Raw genomic sequence first — 13,900 nt, 5'->3', positions numbered from 1 at the left:
AGCTGATTCAGATTTTACATGGATGCAAATATGAAGGGATGCTGTTAAGACTATTCCATTGCTGCACAGCTGAGTTGATGGATATCAAAATTTGGACTAATGACTTCAGCTTGAACCTTTTCTTGTAACTAAGGACAGCAGGATTTGACTTTAAATCAGGATTTTTACCCCTAATAATGTCAAAAGAGATTGCAATTTTTTCTCTAGTTAAGTACATTTGTTGAATATCTGGGGTTAGCTTATTATATGAAAAGATTCCAAGCTTGTGTTTTCAAATTCAAATATTGATAAAATGAGTATCAAAGTGTTATTCTACAGTATTATAAACCTAGGTAAAAGAATTTTTGGCCAGAATGAAGAAAAAGGCTATGATATTAATTCCTAATACAAATTAAACTGAAGAGGCTATCTGCCTTGTACTGTATGAGAGAACTACATAACGGTGTTCTAAATTCCTTAAAACTGCAGTATTCTGAAAGGCTTTCTGACTGTGAGAAAACATTTAGTCCTGATGCATACACTATTCTTTTCAGGGGATCAGGTCCTTTGTGACCAATTCTGCTTATTTACACTCTCATATATTGTTTAGCTTTAATGCATTGCATATTTAAAGAAGAATCAGGAATTCAGTCCAGTCTTCCTTAAATTCTTGCTAGACTTTATATTAATTTAATCCTTTATTTCTCCAGCTACCTAATACAAAGGATGATTTTGCTGTTCTTAAAGAGCACTTCTTTTCCTGTTTTCATATTCTTCTAACTTGTTGTTATTCTTCTCATTGAAATTTCCTTTCTAGTCATAATGAACACTCAGAGCATTTCATTGAGAAAAATGGGCAGTTAAAGCATTCTCTCTTTCCCTAATCAAGACTCTGTCATTATTATCACTGAAAGCCAGAGAAACAAGTGTAGAATGACAAAGTTACATGAAAGAGAAGAAGGACACTGCCAAAGTGATTTGGTGGTCACAGTCATTTACAATAACACTCTGGATGCTGGCATGGCAATCTAATTGCATACTACAGCCTGTTGTGTAAACTCAGTTATTAGTTGCATTTCACAATGCTGATGCTTCAGTCACAATTGAGGCGAATACGAACAGAAATTTTGAAAGTCTTTGATCGCTATTGTGGAAAAACTCATACCACTCATCAGTATGTCAATTTTCAATTTAATTTGACTTTTTTGAAACAGAAAGACACAGTGATTCAATTCTAGAAGAAAAAGTATCCTTGAAAAAAATCATGTTTTGCAAATGAAGAAAATAAAACAAAAGTAGGATAAACTTTTATTCTATCACTTTTGACAGTATCCTCTTATAGGAAAGACTAAATAAATTCTAAAGGCAAAATTCTCTCCTCATTCACAATATAATAGCTCCAGAATATACCTACCAACTTTCATACTATTTTCTATCAAATTAGATGTGCAATATCACAAAGGCTGATTCATCTTTTGGACTCAGATAAGTTACTTCCAGGAAACAGGCATGATGAGAGTAAGACAGAAAGCTCCAAACACTCTCTGAATTAAGAATATTTTCAGTAGACACACTTGGTTTCTTCCCATCCCATGGATTTCTTATCCTGACATCTGTATTTCACATAAATGGAGAAGAAAAGAACAGGACATGGAAATTTTAACTGAAGACTAAATTAAAATCCTCCTGCAGTAACCTGCGTGAGGAGCAGAATGATGGGGAAGAAGGAAGGCTGGGACTGGTGCAATGCAAAAACATTAAGTGACAGCCCCCAAAAAAGTCAAGAGGTCTTCCATCAGGAGGTATGCTCTTCACATCATCCCACCCTCTGGTGGCACTCTCTCCCTAGCTATTTCACTTGAATCATGTTGTTTCAATATGTGTTGAAATGGTTCATACTGTTTCACTGTTATTACTGTTATTATTTTACCTATCCACACTTGTCTCTGCCAGTCTGTTATTCATAATTGCTAGAGCTCCAACCCCACCAGAGAATCCATTTTGCTTTGAATTAGAGCTCATTTGCCTTGGATACCCATTAGCAGTTTCTGACAGCTGTTTCTGCATGATGGCCAGTGAGACTTTATTGGAGGCCAGGAAGTCTTTCATGGAGATCATCTCTCCTGACAGACGGCGTCCGTCCGTGTCACTCTCATTGACAACGTCAGTCTCGATGGAGATGTTTCTCCGGCTGCGCACATTTCCTGGCATTACTACATTCCTCCGTGAATGAAATAATCTTCTTTGGCATCTGTGGCAGCACTTGCAGGCCAACTTCTTTAATATCCAGTTTATGGACTGCTTGATGACAATAGAGATCACATTAAATAAGGAATAGATGCAGCACACCCCCATGAGTATGAAGACAAAGTTGCCAAAGCGGTAAAGACCTTGGCTCTCATACCTGATGTTCTGGCTACTGACCAGATCACCAAAACCAATGGTGCTGAAGGCCACAAAGCAGAAGTAAAGTGAGTCAAAGTAACTCCACCCTTCAATCGGTGTGTACATTGCAGAGGCACAGCAGGAAATGATGAGGGATGCTACACATAAAATCAGCATAACATAGTACACGGAGGGCTTCCAGCCCGCCAGGCTGTCCACCTCAGAGGTCCCTGAGCCCCTCCGGCCGTTGTGAGGGAGAACCCCTTTCCTCCTCAGCTGTCTTTCGTGGCAGGACTTCATGACGTAAGCTATGACAGTGATCAAGCGCTCCAGGAACAGGTTAAAGAACAAAATGGTCCCTGCACATCCTATAAGGCCGTAAAATATCAGAAAAATTTTGCCTCCAACGGTGGCGGGGGTGGTCATACCAAACCCTGGAAGACAAAACAGAACAGTTGAAAAAAATAAACCTGTAGGTACCATGTTAGGACTTTCATCACATGCAAGACTGATGAACTGGTAGCAAATCCCTGTGGTACAGCTCAAAAAAATGTGGTTTTTTTGAGAAAAAAACATTCTCCCCAGCTGTTACCCACTTGTGTTTGACTATGTCTGAGCTGTAAGGGGAAGGAAAGCATGCCAGCATTTCCTCCAAAATCAGAATGAAACAAAAAGCAGAACAAAACACACGGGAAGGAAAAGAGTTTAGAGGAGGTCTGAATTTTGGTCTGGTTGCTAGGTTCACACTTTCCCTCTTTGTGCTTTGGATCACTTACAGGCTTTGGGGTTATCACAGACGCTTTGTTCTCTCTGATGCTGTTCTGCACCATGGATCTGTCCCAGGGGTGGCTCTTGCCTTCCAGAGATCCATCTGCACCCAATCTTTGGAACACAAGGTGAAATTTCTCTGAGGCTCACTTGACTCCTGCTGTTAGTGCAGGTTGCATATCACCCAGCACTCAACCCTCACTGTAGCCTGACCGTGGAAGCCCAGGCTGGAAGCACACACCAGATGATGTAGCCCCTGACAGGATCAACAGCCCCTCATCAGAGTCCTAGTAGGAGTTAAATATGCCCTGCGTCTGACCCTGCTGTCTGTCACCCACTGTCAACTCCTTTTTAAATCAGCATTGCTGAAGTTTTTCTATTTCTCTCTGTCCCACTCCACAGCTCAAGTCTGCACGTGGATCTTGTCAAAAGTCCTCCCTGGTCTGATTCCCTGTTATGGGATTTCTCAGGCCGGAAGTGCTTCAGTCTAGTCTCAAATATTTCCCGTCCTAAAGCCTGAAAATAGTAATTTTGTTTTGGTTAAAGCTGTTGATAAGACAATCTTGCTTTAATAAGATATTTCTAAAGAATAAAAAGATGTCCAGAACATCATTGAGAAAATTGGAGTAACACTCATGACAAAAATTTGCTGTTGTTTTATTAGGATTATTAAATGATTACATAACTGACCAACTGAGCAAAAATGGTTTTTTTTTGAGGAGACAGAAAAATCACAAGAAACACGGGGGTTTTTTTTCTTTCGCTTTGTAACTATGACATGCCCATTATGAAATAAAAATGTTGGGCTCTTAGAAGTAAAGGAAAATGTAGTCAGTATGATACATTTGTACTTCAAAGACAAGACAAGAGCAGAGTGAAAAGACCATGTTTCCAACAGTGCTGAACTGCCCCCCTCTTCCCTTCACTGGCAACCTGCTGCCAGCACAGATTCCTCTCTAGCACTGGTCCTGCCTCACACTGTGAAGTGACAGCCCTCACCCTCACCCTTCCAGCTCGACCCCCACTAACAACAGCTCCAAGTGTGGGCTCTCCAAGGTCATTGCACTTTTGTCTGCATCCACAATCAGACACCAAGTGATCCTCCAGGAGGCTCCAGCCTCCTCCTTAAATTTCTGTGCTAGAGAGAGCTGGACTGCAGCTTTGTGGTGTACCACACAACACAAGTGACAAACCACACAGACAAAACCTTCTTTGTGACAAGAACTTTTTCCTGTTGTTGCCTTTGGCACACAAATATTTTCTCTTGCTTTCCACCCTCCTTTTCTGGTCCATGACCTGATCCCCCTATAATTCTAGATTTAATGCTTATTTTCTGTGCGGGCTGGCTTATATGCAAGTCATGACCTCCACCCTGTGGACAGACACATAAAATCAAGGGACAAGAGGAATCTCTCAGCAGCTGGTGAGATCTGCCCAAAGCAGCTGTGGGGAGGGAAGTGAGGGGCTGCTGTGTCCCTGGGCTGCCACGTCCCTTGAAGAAGAGAAGCAGCTGCAGGCTGGGCAGAGATGGAAAGCTGAGGAGTCCCTGGCCCAGGGTGAACAGCATTAGGGACTGGCAGGCATCTCCCACAGCATAAAGCAAATTCTATGGGAAGAGAAATGCAGTTAAGGCTCACACTCCCAGGGTGATTTTATGCCTTTGCGTTGCTTCCCACAGATCCCTTTCAGGATCCTACCACTGGCATCGTGGCCAGAGCCTGAAGTCCTCAGGCTCATTTTTTTAGTTGACAGGATTTTGTTGCTTGGTCTGTTCTGTAACCCACTAGCAAAGGCTTTACAAAGGTGCTCAATAGGCATTCCAGGGAATTATGGTGAACTATGAGTAAATGACTTAGCGAGCAATTAGAGCACCAATGTGACTCATAGAGCACAACAGCGACAGAGCAAGAAGTTACACTGCAGACTGGGAAGCAAATACGGAATGAAATGATGAAATCATAAAAGAGGAAATAAAAGCAGTGGCTGACACTTGGAGAGTATTTGAGAATACAAAATTGCTTCTTGTGATGAACAAAAAATCCAGGATACAACTGCAGGAAAAAAAAGGCAGATGATTTTATGGTATGAGAGAATGCTGATTAAGTTTAGTGAAGATTATTTTACAAGTTGGGTGACATTTCTTGAAAGCACTGTTTCAAGTAGCAATTGAGATTATAGTTAATCAAGTGGAAATCAGATTATTCTGAGTTGGGAAAATAGAATGTTTTTAAGGTACTAAAAGGTGTTTCAATCAATTTGTTAGACATGTCTGCAGATACAGCATTGGATTATCACCACTGATAGAAATAAATGACAAATCCTAGCTTTACCAGCCCAGCAATGAAGGCAGCATTCTTAGTAAAAATTTCAGGATCCTATTTTGAAATCAGTATAATACTGATTTGCCTGTGTCCCATGATCCATTGACTACTATAACTAGTGTGATCTTTCCTAATAATCAGCTTAATTGGTCAAGAACATTCCTTATAACTTCAATTTTCCTCCAAATATTGTGGGTTTTTTTATTTTCACCTATTGCTTAAGCAGGAATTCAGATTTTTGGATTAATATTCTTATTAGTTCTGAATTTCTCTGTAGCAGATGTACTTTTTCAGAAGTTGGATGAAATTTAAACTCCAAGTAGATTAAATAAAAGTTTTCTACACACTGCACATCTCCTATGGGAAAAAAAAAAAATTAGGTTTTGTTTTGGCAGCAAAATTTCTGTTATGAAGTCTGTTACTGCAAAGCACTCTGAAATTCACCTGTGTGTTTAGGTTATATTGTGTGGATATTCCAAAAGAATACAGTTATGTAAAAAAAACAACTAAAAAGTGAAATCACATTGACAGCATAATATAATCATGCTTCCTTTTTTCTTGAAGTAAGTACTGCATATTAATGGAAAAAAGCAAGCAGCTGCAATTCTTATCAATAGGCAGTTTGATAAGAAGGACTGAGGTCCAACAGGAAGTTCTCCTAAAGCAGAATCATTCAACAGACAACAAACAGTGAATAACATCAAGCAAATATTAATCTCAATCTAACAGTAAAAAGATTATATTGAAATCTAACAAGAGGAAACAGGCATCAACTGCTTATTCCAGGCCAATGTTAGGTCATTTCATCTCTTCTGTTGCGAACTGCTCCAGTGCTACCAACTTCTGTAAGGGTTTCTCCTGGATCATTACCCACGCTCATCTCCCTCTGCCTGGTGACACATGGTTTGGCATTTTATGTTTTAATTCTGTATGTCCTGACATTCACAGGTTACATTAATTAAAACTTCAGTTTCCATTTCCAGGTGCACCGGGTGCCATGAAAAGAATGAGAAATAGTTCATCAGTCCTAATGCCTCATGAATGAAGCCTGGGGTGCCCCATATAGCATGTGTGTAGGGAGACTGGGACAGACATATTGATTTCACAGTTAATTTTAGATTGGGTCTTTCTATTGTTCTGCAAAACATCTCTCTTTTCTGAGAGGTCTCATTTCCTTTTTGAATGTGTGCAGTTCACTCCTCCTGCCCTTCCCACAAAGAGGAAGTAGGTAGAAAGAGGGAGCAACACTATAGCAACAGTGATGAGTCATTGTGATGCTAGAAATATATATATCAACACAAAACAGCGTTCCAGTTTAGCCTACAGTCAGAGCTCTTTGTGATGTTGTGTCTGTATTCCTAATGTATTTTAGGTTTATTTCTTTTTCTCTGTCAGTTCTGTTTAGACACTCACTGGGGAAATGATGAATTTTCAGTGAAATAGACACTGGATAATAATTGAAGTTCATGATAGGTATGAATCAAGCTAAATAGGACAAACACTTTCAACTGCAATGAAAAAAATCAAGAAAATAGTAATTAGTAAAGAGAAATAGAGGAAGTCTTAGATACCTGCAGAGATGACCCTTCTTTTCTCAAATACATTCTGTACTGAACTATCTACATAAGGATGTTTTGTGCTTCTAAAAGAGACAGAAGAAACAACTCTAACAGAAGCTGTACTTCAAAGACTTCATTGAGAAAATGTCCTGTACTTTGCACTTTTCCAACAGTGTGCAGACACCAATAATTTGGCAAAATTCACTTCTGCCCTGATAACCTACTCTGGTGCTCTCTGAGCAGGATAAGTAGTCCTAACAAAACTACTTCTGCTGGAGTAATTCTTACCTGTAGGGACTCTTGTAGGAACAGCTAAAGGACTCTCAAATCTTGTCACATCACTGCAAGCTTGTAAAATTGTCCTGTTCCAGAAAGGAAGGAGGACATTAAGTCCTTCTTTCCAGAAAGAGAAGAAAAAGACTAATTTCTTCCACTGTATGAGAGGAGATGTCCATGGAAGCAGGCATGGGGCTGTCACAGCTACCTGACAGCAACAAACCTGCACTTAGGTCCAATTTCTGATATGAAGAAATAGAAACACACACCCACACACCAACACACACATGCACGCAGACACCTCTGATTTCCCATCAGTGGAAGAGCAGCATCTGAACTGGCTGGTTAGACATACACCCATGCATGTTGTCTAAAACATTAATTTCAACATCTTGATCTTCTCTCTTATGAGGAAGAGAGAATGAGCTAGCCATGAAGCTTTCTTTTAATGAAACAATTATTTGACAGAAGAATACTTTATCAGGACAGCCTGGGGTGTGGCATCATTTATTTAATTGCCAATACTATTTTCTTGTGTGGATGGCTATGTGGTGGGGAAAGGCTCAGCCTGCCCAGGGAGGCAGGGATACATGGCTATAACAACATTCCTGTGTGCTCTATGCTCTTCTGTTTCCAGATTTGTCTGCCCAAGCAACCTCTGCACCTGCTGCCCAGCAACTCCCGCACTCCAGAGCTGTAAAACCTGGAAATGAATCCAGGGCTATTTAAGCTGAGTCATAACTGCAGACAGACTGCTATGATGAGTGCTCAGCTGCTTAGTGACCTGGGACCTGCCCTGAGTGCTGCTGCTGCACCTGCTATGTCATGCACAGGCAGGTTGAGAGAGATGTAACCTTCTGCAGACCTCCTGGCAGGGTTCAGTCCCTTCCAAAGGGACAAACACTGATGCCGGAACTCATGGTGTAAGATGTCTTGATGAAAAAATATATATATGAGATTTTTTCCTTCTCTAACTTGTTTGGAGACTCGTCACACGTGACAGACAGCCCTCTTGACACTGTTTCAATGAGGCTGAAGAGCTGGTTGGAGATAATACTTTGAGGACTGCATGGGTGCCGTGCTCTGTCTGTGCCACCATGGGGACAGAAGACTTGTGTAAGAGACTGGACATAACATCTGTTGCCCTCTGAGAAAAGGCTTCTGTAAATGCAACCCTGTAACACAGATGTAGGTTAGTGTCACACCAAGTGTGTGAATGGGACTTCAAGGTTAGAAATGGCAAAACCTTGGGCTTTCACTGATTTGCTCTGGAAGGCATAAGAAAAACTCTTTTGTGTTAGTGTGTGAGGCAATGTCTCTGTTTAATACAAAAAAGTTCAGCTCACTGAGAGTCACTGTTAAACTCTGTCTGGAGAGCTGGATGCGTGTTACTACCCTTCTCTCATTTCACATATAGAAACTGCATGTTCTGCCTTCAGCAGAAACCTACCTTAAGAAAAGCTTCCAATGTTAAGGAATCTAAAAGACATAAGAAGAAGGAATACTAAAGAGACAACATTAAATGAACAATGTCATCAAAAAATCAGTTTTAATAGACACCTTGAGGGGTCTGTTGATGCCTCTGTTATCATGTCTATGTAGTCCTTAAAGAATACATGACTGTAATTTTCATTATTGCAGGATTTTCACATAAGATAATTTATGGAAACCTTGCCATTCTGTTTTATATAATTAAGGTTATATTTTTAATTTAAGGTTCACTCCAGGTCTTCTGTAAGAAATGTACACAGCCTTGTTACAGCTGCTGTGTGGTCATAAATTCAATGTATAAATGCTTTATGCCTACCTTCAGGTTTCTGTTTATAATTTTTATGTAGTTTTTCATGCTGGAGGTACTAGGTCTAGTGCCTTTCCATCATCCCTAGATAGATTTGTGCCTGTGTACAGCTTTTGTGTTACTATAGGGATAGAACAGGGCTCAGTTCTGAAATACCTTATTACTATTTTCAAACTTCATAACTTGTTGAACAGTCATTTAAAGGTTTCTATTTAGCCTTAAAACATATAAACATTTATCTAATTTAATAACATGCATTTAATTAATATTTGTATTTAATATTCAATCACATTTTTGTTTTAATATGATGTATGAAAAGGCACTTGTGCCTTTATGTGCCTGGCCCCAAGACAACCTGAAATCCTTGCTCAAATGTGCTTAACAGCTTCTGCCTTGGTATGGGTACAGTAATACTGACAAGTGTTAGTTCTGTGGACAAGATTCGCATATATATATATGCAAAATGGAAAAATATACAAAATTACATCTGAGTCAGATATATATACATATATAGAAACCTTTTTTTTTTTTTAATATAAACACTTCTTTTCTATTGAATAGTCTGCCTTACTAACAAACAGCAGTAACTTCAAGCCATAATTCACCTTGGCAGGATAATAGTTTATCTGAATCGTGAATGTAATGAACACTGTTTCAAGGGTTTGTTTGCAGTCATTCAGTCTGTGTAAACATGATAACCCCAACTACCACAGAATAGGAACATAATGCAGTGGGTTCATTAAGCTATGGGTACGCCTACTCTAAAATGTTCCTTTTTAAATCATACAAAGCTGCCCATATTTCAAGAATTTTCAAAGGTTAGTTTAAATTTTCTTACTATTACTTTTATTGTTGGCATGTACAGCTTTTCTCTGGAGTAAAGCTTTAGCATGTCTTCTCATTTAGGAGTAAAACTACAGGAAATAAGGCAGGCTTTTTGGCTCCCCTCAGGGGAAAAAACCAAGTGGTACCTACTTGAATCCTCTTGGTAACCTGAGCTTGGGGACATACTGTTAGGGGCATCTTAGTGGAGGCGATTTTGTAAAATTAAAGCTCTTCTCTGGCTTTAAATACCAACAATTTTAAGCAACAATGTCACTTGTGATTCAACTAAAGTAAAAATATTTCAGCTGTGAGTATTAAACTCAAAAAAGTAAAGAAAATAAAAAAGTCTGCAGTATTACAGGTTGTAAGGAAGCTGGACACAGATAAGAACTTATTTTTGGTAAGCTGAAAAAACAGTGTATGTGCAGGTGTGTTTGTGTGTGATTACATTTTCCTAACCAATTTCAAGCCTTATCTTGATGTCAGAGAGGAAGTTTGGTAGTCACCGCTGCCAGAACCACCACGTGCCAAGGACTTCAGCATCGCTACCTCCCAGGAAACAAAAACCTCACCCAGAAAATTAGGTTGGCCTGATGCTTGCATACATCAAACTAAAAGACAGATCAAAGGAGCATAGCATAAAAGACAGTACAGATACTGCTTTAGTTTCTTGGAGACTGACAGAGAGCCCCAAAAAACTAAGAATAAAGGAAAAAAAATCATAGTACCCATGCAGGTGCTTCAGGACCTACAAATATAAAGCAAAGCCCATGAGCTCACACCATATAGGAAAGGCTGTTGGTATCGTGTGTAGTAAGGATTTTTAAATATTCCATATAAAAGCAGAAGCAGATATTAATATTGTAATTAAAATTTTAAAAACTGGCAGAGGATGACAGACAACATAATCAGAGATTTCAGTGAATATTCATCACTGGAGAGCTGGTGATGGAGAAATGACAAATCTGCGAGTGGTTGCAATGAGCATATGATGATAAACTTCAACTTTAGTTTTATTAACTCTGAATTCCTTATCCATTAATCTGTGTCTCAAAAGCTAGGAGTTATGAAAGGGGCAAAGGCTATTTCTCACTTTTTTGACACTTTGAAAGCAAAAAACTTATTCTGGGGTGGGGGGTGATAGATGGACACTTGGGGAAAAAATTTGAGTTTGTCAAGTAATCATAGAATTACAGAATGGTCTGGGTTGGAAGGGGCCTTCAAAGATCATCTCATCCAATCTCCCTGTTATGGACAGGGACATCTTCTGCTAGATCAGGTTGCTCAACCTGAATAATGTCAGGCTTCTCCAAAGACTATACCACCTACAAAAAAAGCATTTTTGGCACCAGGTACAAAAATGTCAAGACAAACTTAAGATACCATAACGAAGAAAAAATCAAAGAAATGTAACAACAGTAGAAAGCACAGTGAATTTTGGCTCAGAGAAAAGAGTAAGTCATTGCTGAAACCTTGTGCTGGCTTCTATCCACACAACAGCAAGGCATGTACCTTCGTTTTTGAAATGTCTGGCATTTTCAAAACATAAAAGCACTTGCTAAGTCCCTGGCTCATGGATGTCCTAAATGTAATGCATATATCCCTTCCTGTGAAGCCAGAGATGCTCTTTTAGTGACAGCTCTAGTGGCAAATGTCTGTAAGACAAACATAAATTCAGTGACCAAGTCTACTCACATGATTTTAATGGGTCCAAACATTTATGTAAAATGGGACGTACATGTAAAATATGACAGGGAGGTTCAACACTGTGCTACTCCAAATCCTCCTAAGCAACTCTGGTTTGCTGTCAAAGTGTTGTGCCATTGCAAATGTAAAAACACCCACAACACAATACCTATTTCAAGGGCTGAATCTCTTCTCACCGATCTGGGTGATGATCAATCCTGCTCTCTGTGCATCAGACATATTCAAGATCTCAGCATTTGCCTTACCCACGCAAACAGTTAAACAAGGACAAGACAGGCATGCAGAGGCAGGGAGAACTGAATGAGATTATAGCAAGATGTTAAGGAGTAGTTAAAAGCTACAGAGCCAGGCATTTTCTGATATAACTGAACAAGTGATATACTAAGGGCATTCCAAAATCAGAGAGTGGATAAGGTTGGAAGGGAGCTCTGGAGACTGGCCAGTCCAGCCCCCTTGCTCAGCAGGGCCTCCTTTGCACCTGGTAGGTGCCCAGTTGGATGGGAATTCATCTAGAGGATAAAAGGCATCTCTGGCTTTCCAGTCAGATATTTATAGATTTGTGGAAATAAAATCATACTTCAATGATGTCTGGAAACAGAGATGTTCATATATACAAAGATAAAACTACAGTGAATCCTTTCAGAGGTAAAATTGTGAAACTGTTTCTGAAACACTTACGATTAAAGGTTAAATGGCCCATAGTAGCTTTTGACATCTTTATTTAAAGATCTTTATTAAAATTATTCATTTATTTTAATAAGTCTTTACTTACTTTCTCTCTGCTTTATGAGGTTTTTCTCTGCAAGTGGGTTAACTGAATTAACAGCTTTTGTTTGTGAGCAATTACTGCACTGCTGTTGGAAGTGTCAGCCATTCTAGAGGAGCTCTCCACCCAGAGGTATCTGCTCTACCTGACCCAAAAAGGGAGATTTCCAACAGAGCTTTTGAGAAGACTTCATCTTCTCTGATGACAATTCCTGAATGGAAATTATAAGGCTGAAAAATACAAGAGTAAAAACTTTGTGGGTGAAATGCCTGGCTGAACTTTGAAGAGGTTACATGAACTCTGGAGGCAATGTAGCATGCTACTCATTTTTTTGAAGCCTGAAGGCCATGTCCCGGCCTTCATGCTAAGGAACAGGGATTTCAGAAAGGCCCATCTTTTCAAACATTAGTGTTTAGAGAAGGAAACACATTTTAAAAAGCAGAAAGAGAAATTTATCACAAGATTCATCCTAGAGATTTCAGATTATTTTGGAAGATAGCTTTTCCCAGTCTCGTGGAAGCTGTTAAGCCTGGAAGAAGGAAGGTTCAGCAATTGGCAGCTTATGTACAACACTCAGCTTTGCAAATACCTTTTTCACACATCTGGCATGTTTTACTTGCTACTGTTAATGATGATCAGTTAAATAACTACATTTAATTAAAATTTTTTTTCCTATCTGCTTATGAAAATGGTGAAGCTGAGAAAGCTTTTACTAAATATGTTTATCCAAAACCACAGTAGTATTGCCTATTTAATTCATTAAGTATTCTTCCAGAGGAAGAAAAAATGCCCAATTTACTCCAAATACAATCTACTTGTAAATTTTAAAACCCTTGAAAAAATGACAAAGTAAAGTCCTGGGTCTTTCTAGAAGTTTTGAAGATGCCACCTGTACTAGTAATAGGTTTAAGGTTTAAGGGCTTCTAACCTCATCATTCACAGCACTGAACAGCACATTTTGCTTTGGAAAAGACGCACATAATTAAATAATAGGATTTCTTAGGACTCTAAGTGTTCAGTGGCTAACTGTGTGAAAAGAAATCTGAAAGTTTTGAGGCCATTTATCAAGTCCTAGGTCCACTAAAAGGACTCTGTGCCATCTTTTGTCTCTCTATAATGGCTTCCTAGAAGCCAAGTCCAAAACAGTTTGCTATATATGAAAAGGCAATAGTGCTTTGATACAGCATACCATGTACATGCTGAAAAATAGGTACAAAATCCTATGGCACAAAGGACTCTTTTCTAAAAGAAAAAGCCTGTAGGTGAAGTACTTGAAGAGACTGAGTCTATCAGACTTGTGAAAGAAAGGTTTTTGAACTACACAGAAAAAAATCACCCAGCCAGGAGCCGAACAAATTAATGCTTTCAAAGTCACAGCAACTTCTTTAATAAGTAGAAAAGTAAGTCACATTCTCCAAAGGAGTTTTAAATGAAGAGGAAAAGATTATGCTTTTACGGAGTGTTTTCAAAAAATTCTCAACACATATGATAAAGAATGATGTAGACAGAGAAAAAT

General features: G+C 39.1%; 1 protein-coding gene across 2 annotated transcripts in view; it reads right to left on the bottom strand.

The window, feature by feature from the left end:
* Positions 1–1,235: 1,235 nt before the first annotated feature.
* Positions 1,236–13,900, bottom strand: part of KCNK13 (potassium two pore domain channel subfamily K member 13) — a 49,828-nt gene continuing 37,163 nt past the window's right edge. The window contains exons 2-3 of one of the 2 annotated variants that reach the window (XM_069016023.1): positions 3,141–3,246; positions 1,236–2,798 (exon numbers count right to left, since the gene is read on the bottom strand). In XM_069016023.1, the coding sequence (XP_068872124.1) occupies positions 1,906–2,798; positions 3,141–3,246 (999 nt within the window). In that variant the 3' untranslated portion in view covers positions 1,236–1,905. The remainder of the gene's footprint in view (positions 2,799–3,140; positions 3,247–13,900) is intronic. The other variant, XM_069016022.1, reaches the window with a different exon arrangement.

Source organism: Aphelocoma coerulescens, chromosome 5 (assembly GCF_041296385.1).
Source record: "Aphelocoma coerulescens isolate FSJ_1873_10779 chromosome 5, UR_Acoe_1.0, whole genome shotgun sequence".
NCBI lineage: Eukaryota > Metazoa > Chordata > Aves > Passeriformes > Corvidae > Aphelocoma > Aphelocoma coerulescens.
This window is presented reverse-complemented; position numbering and strand designations above follow the sequence as displayed.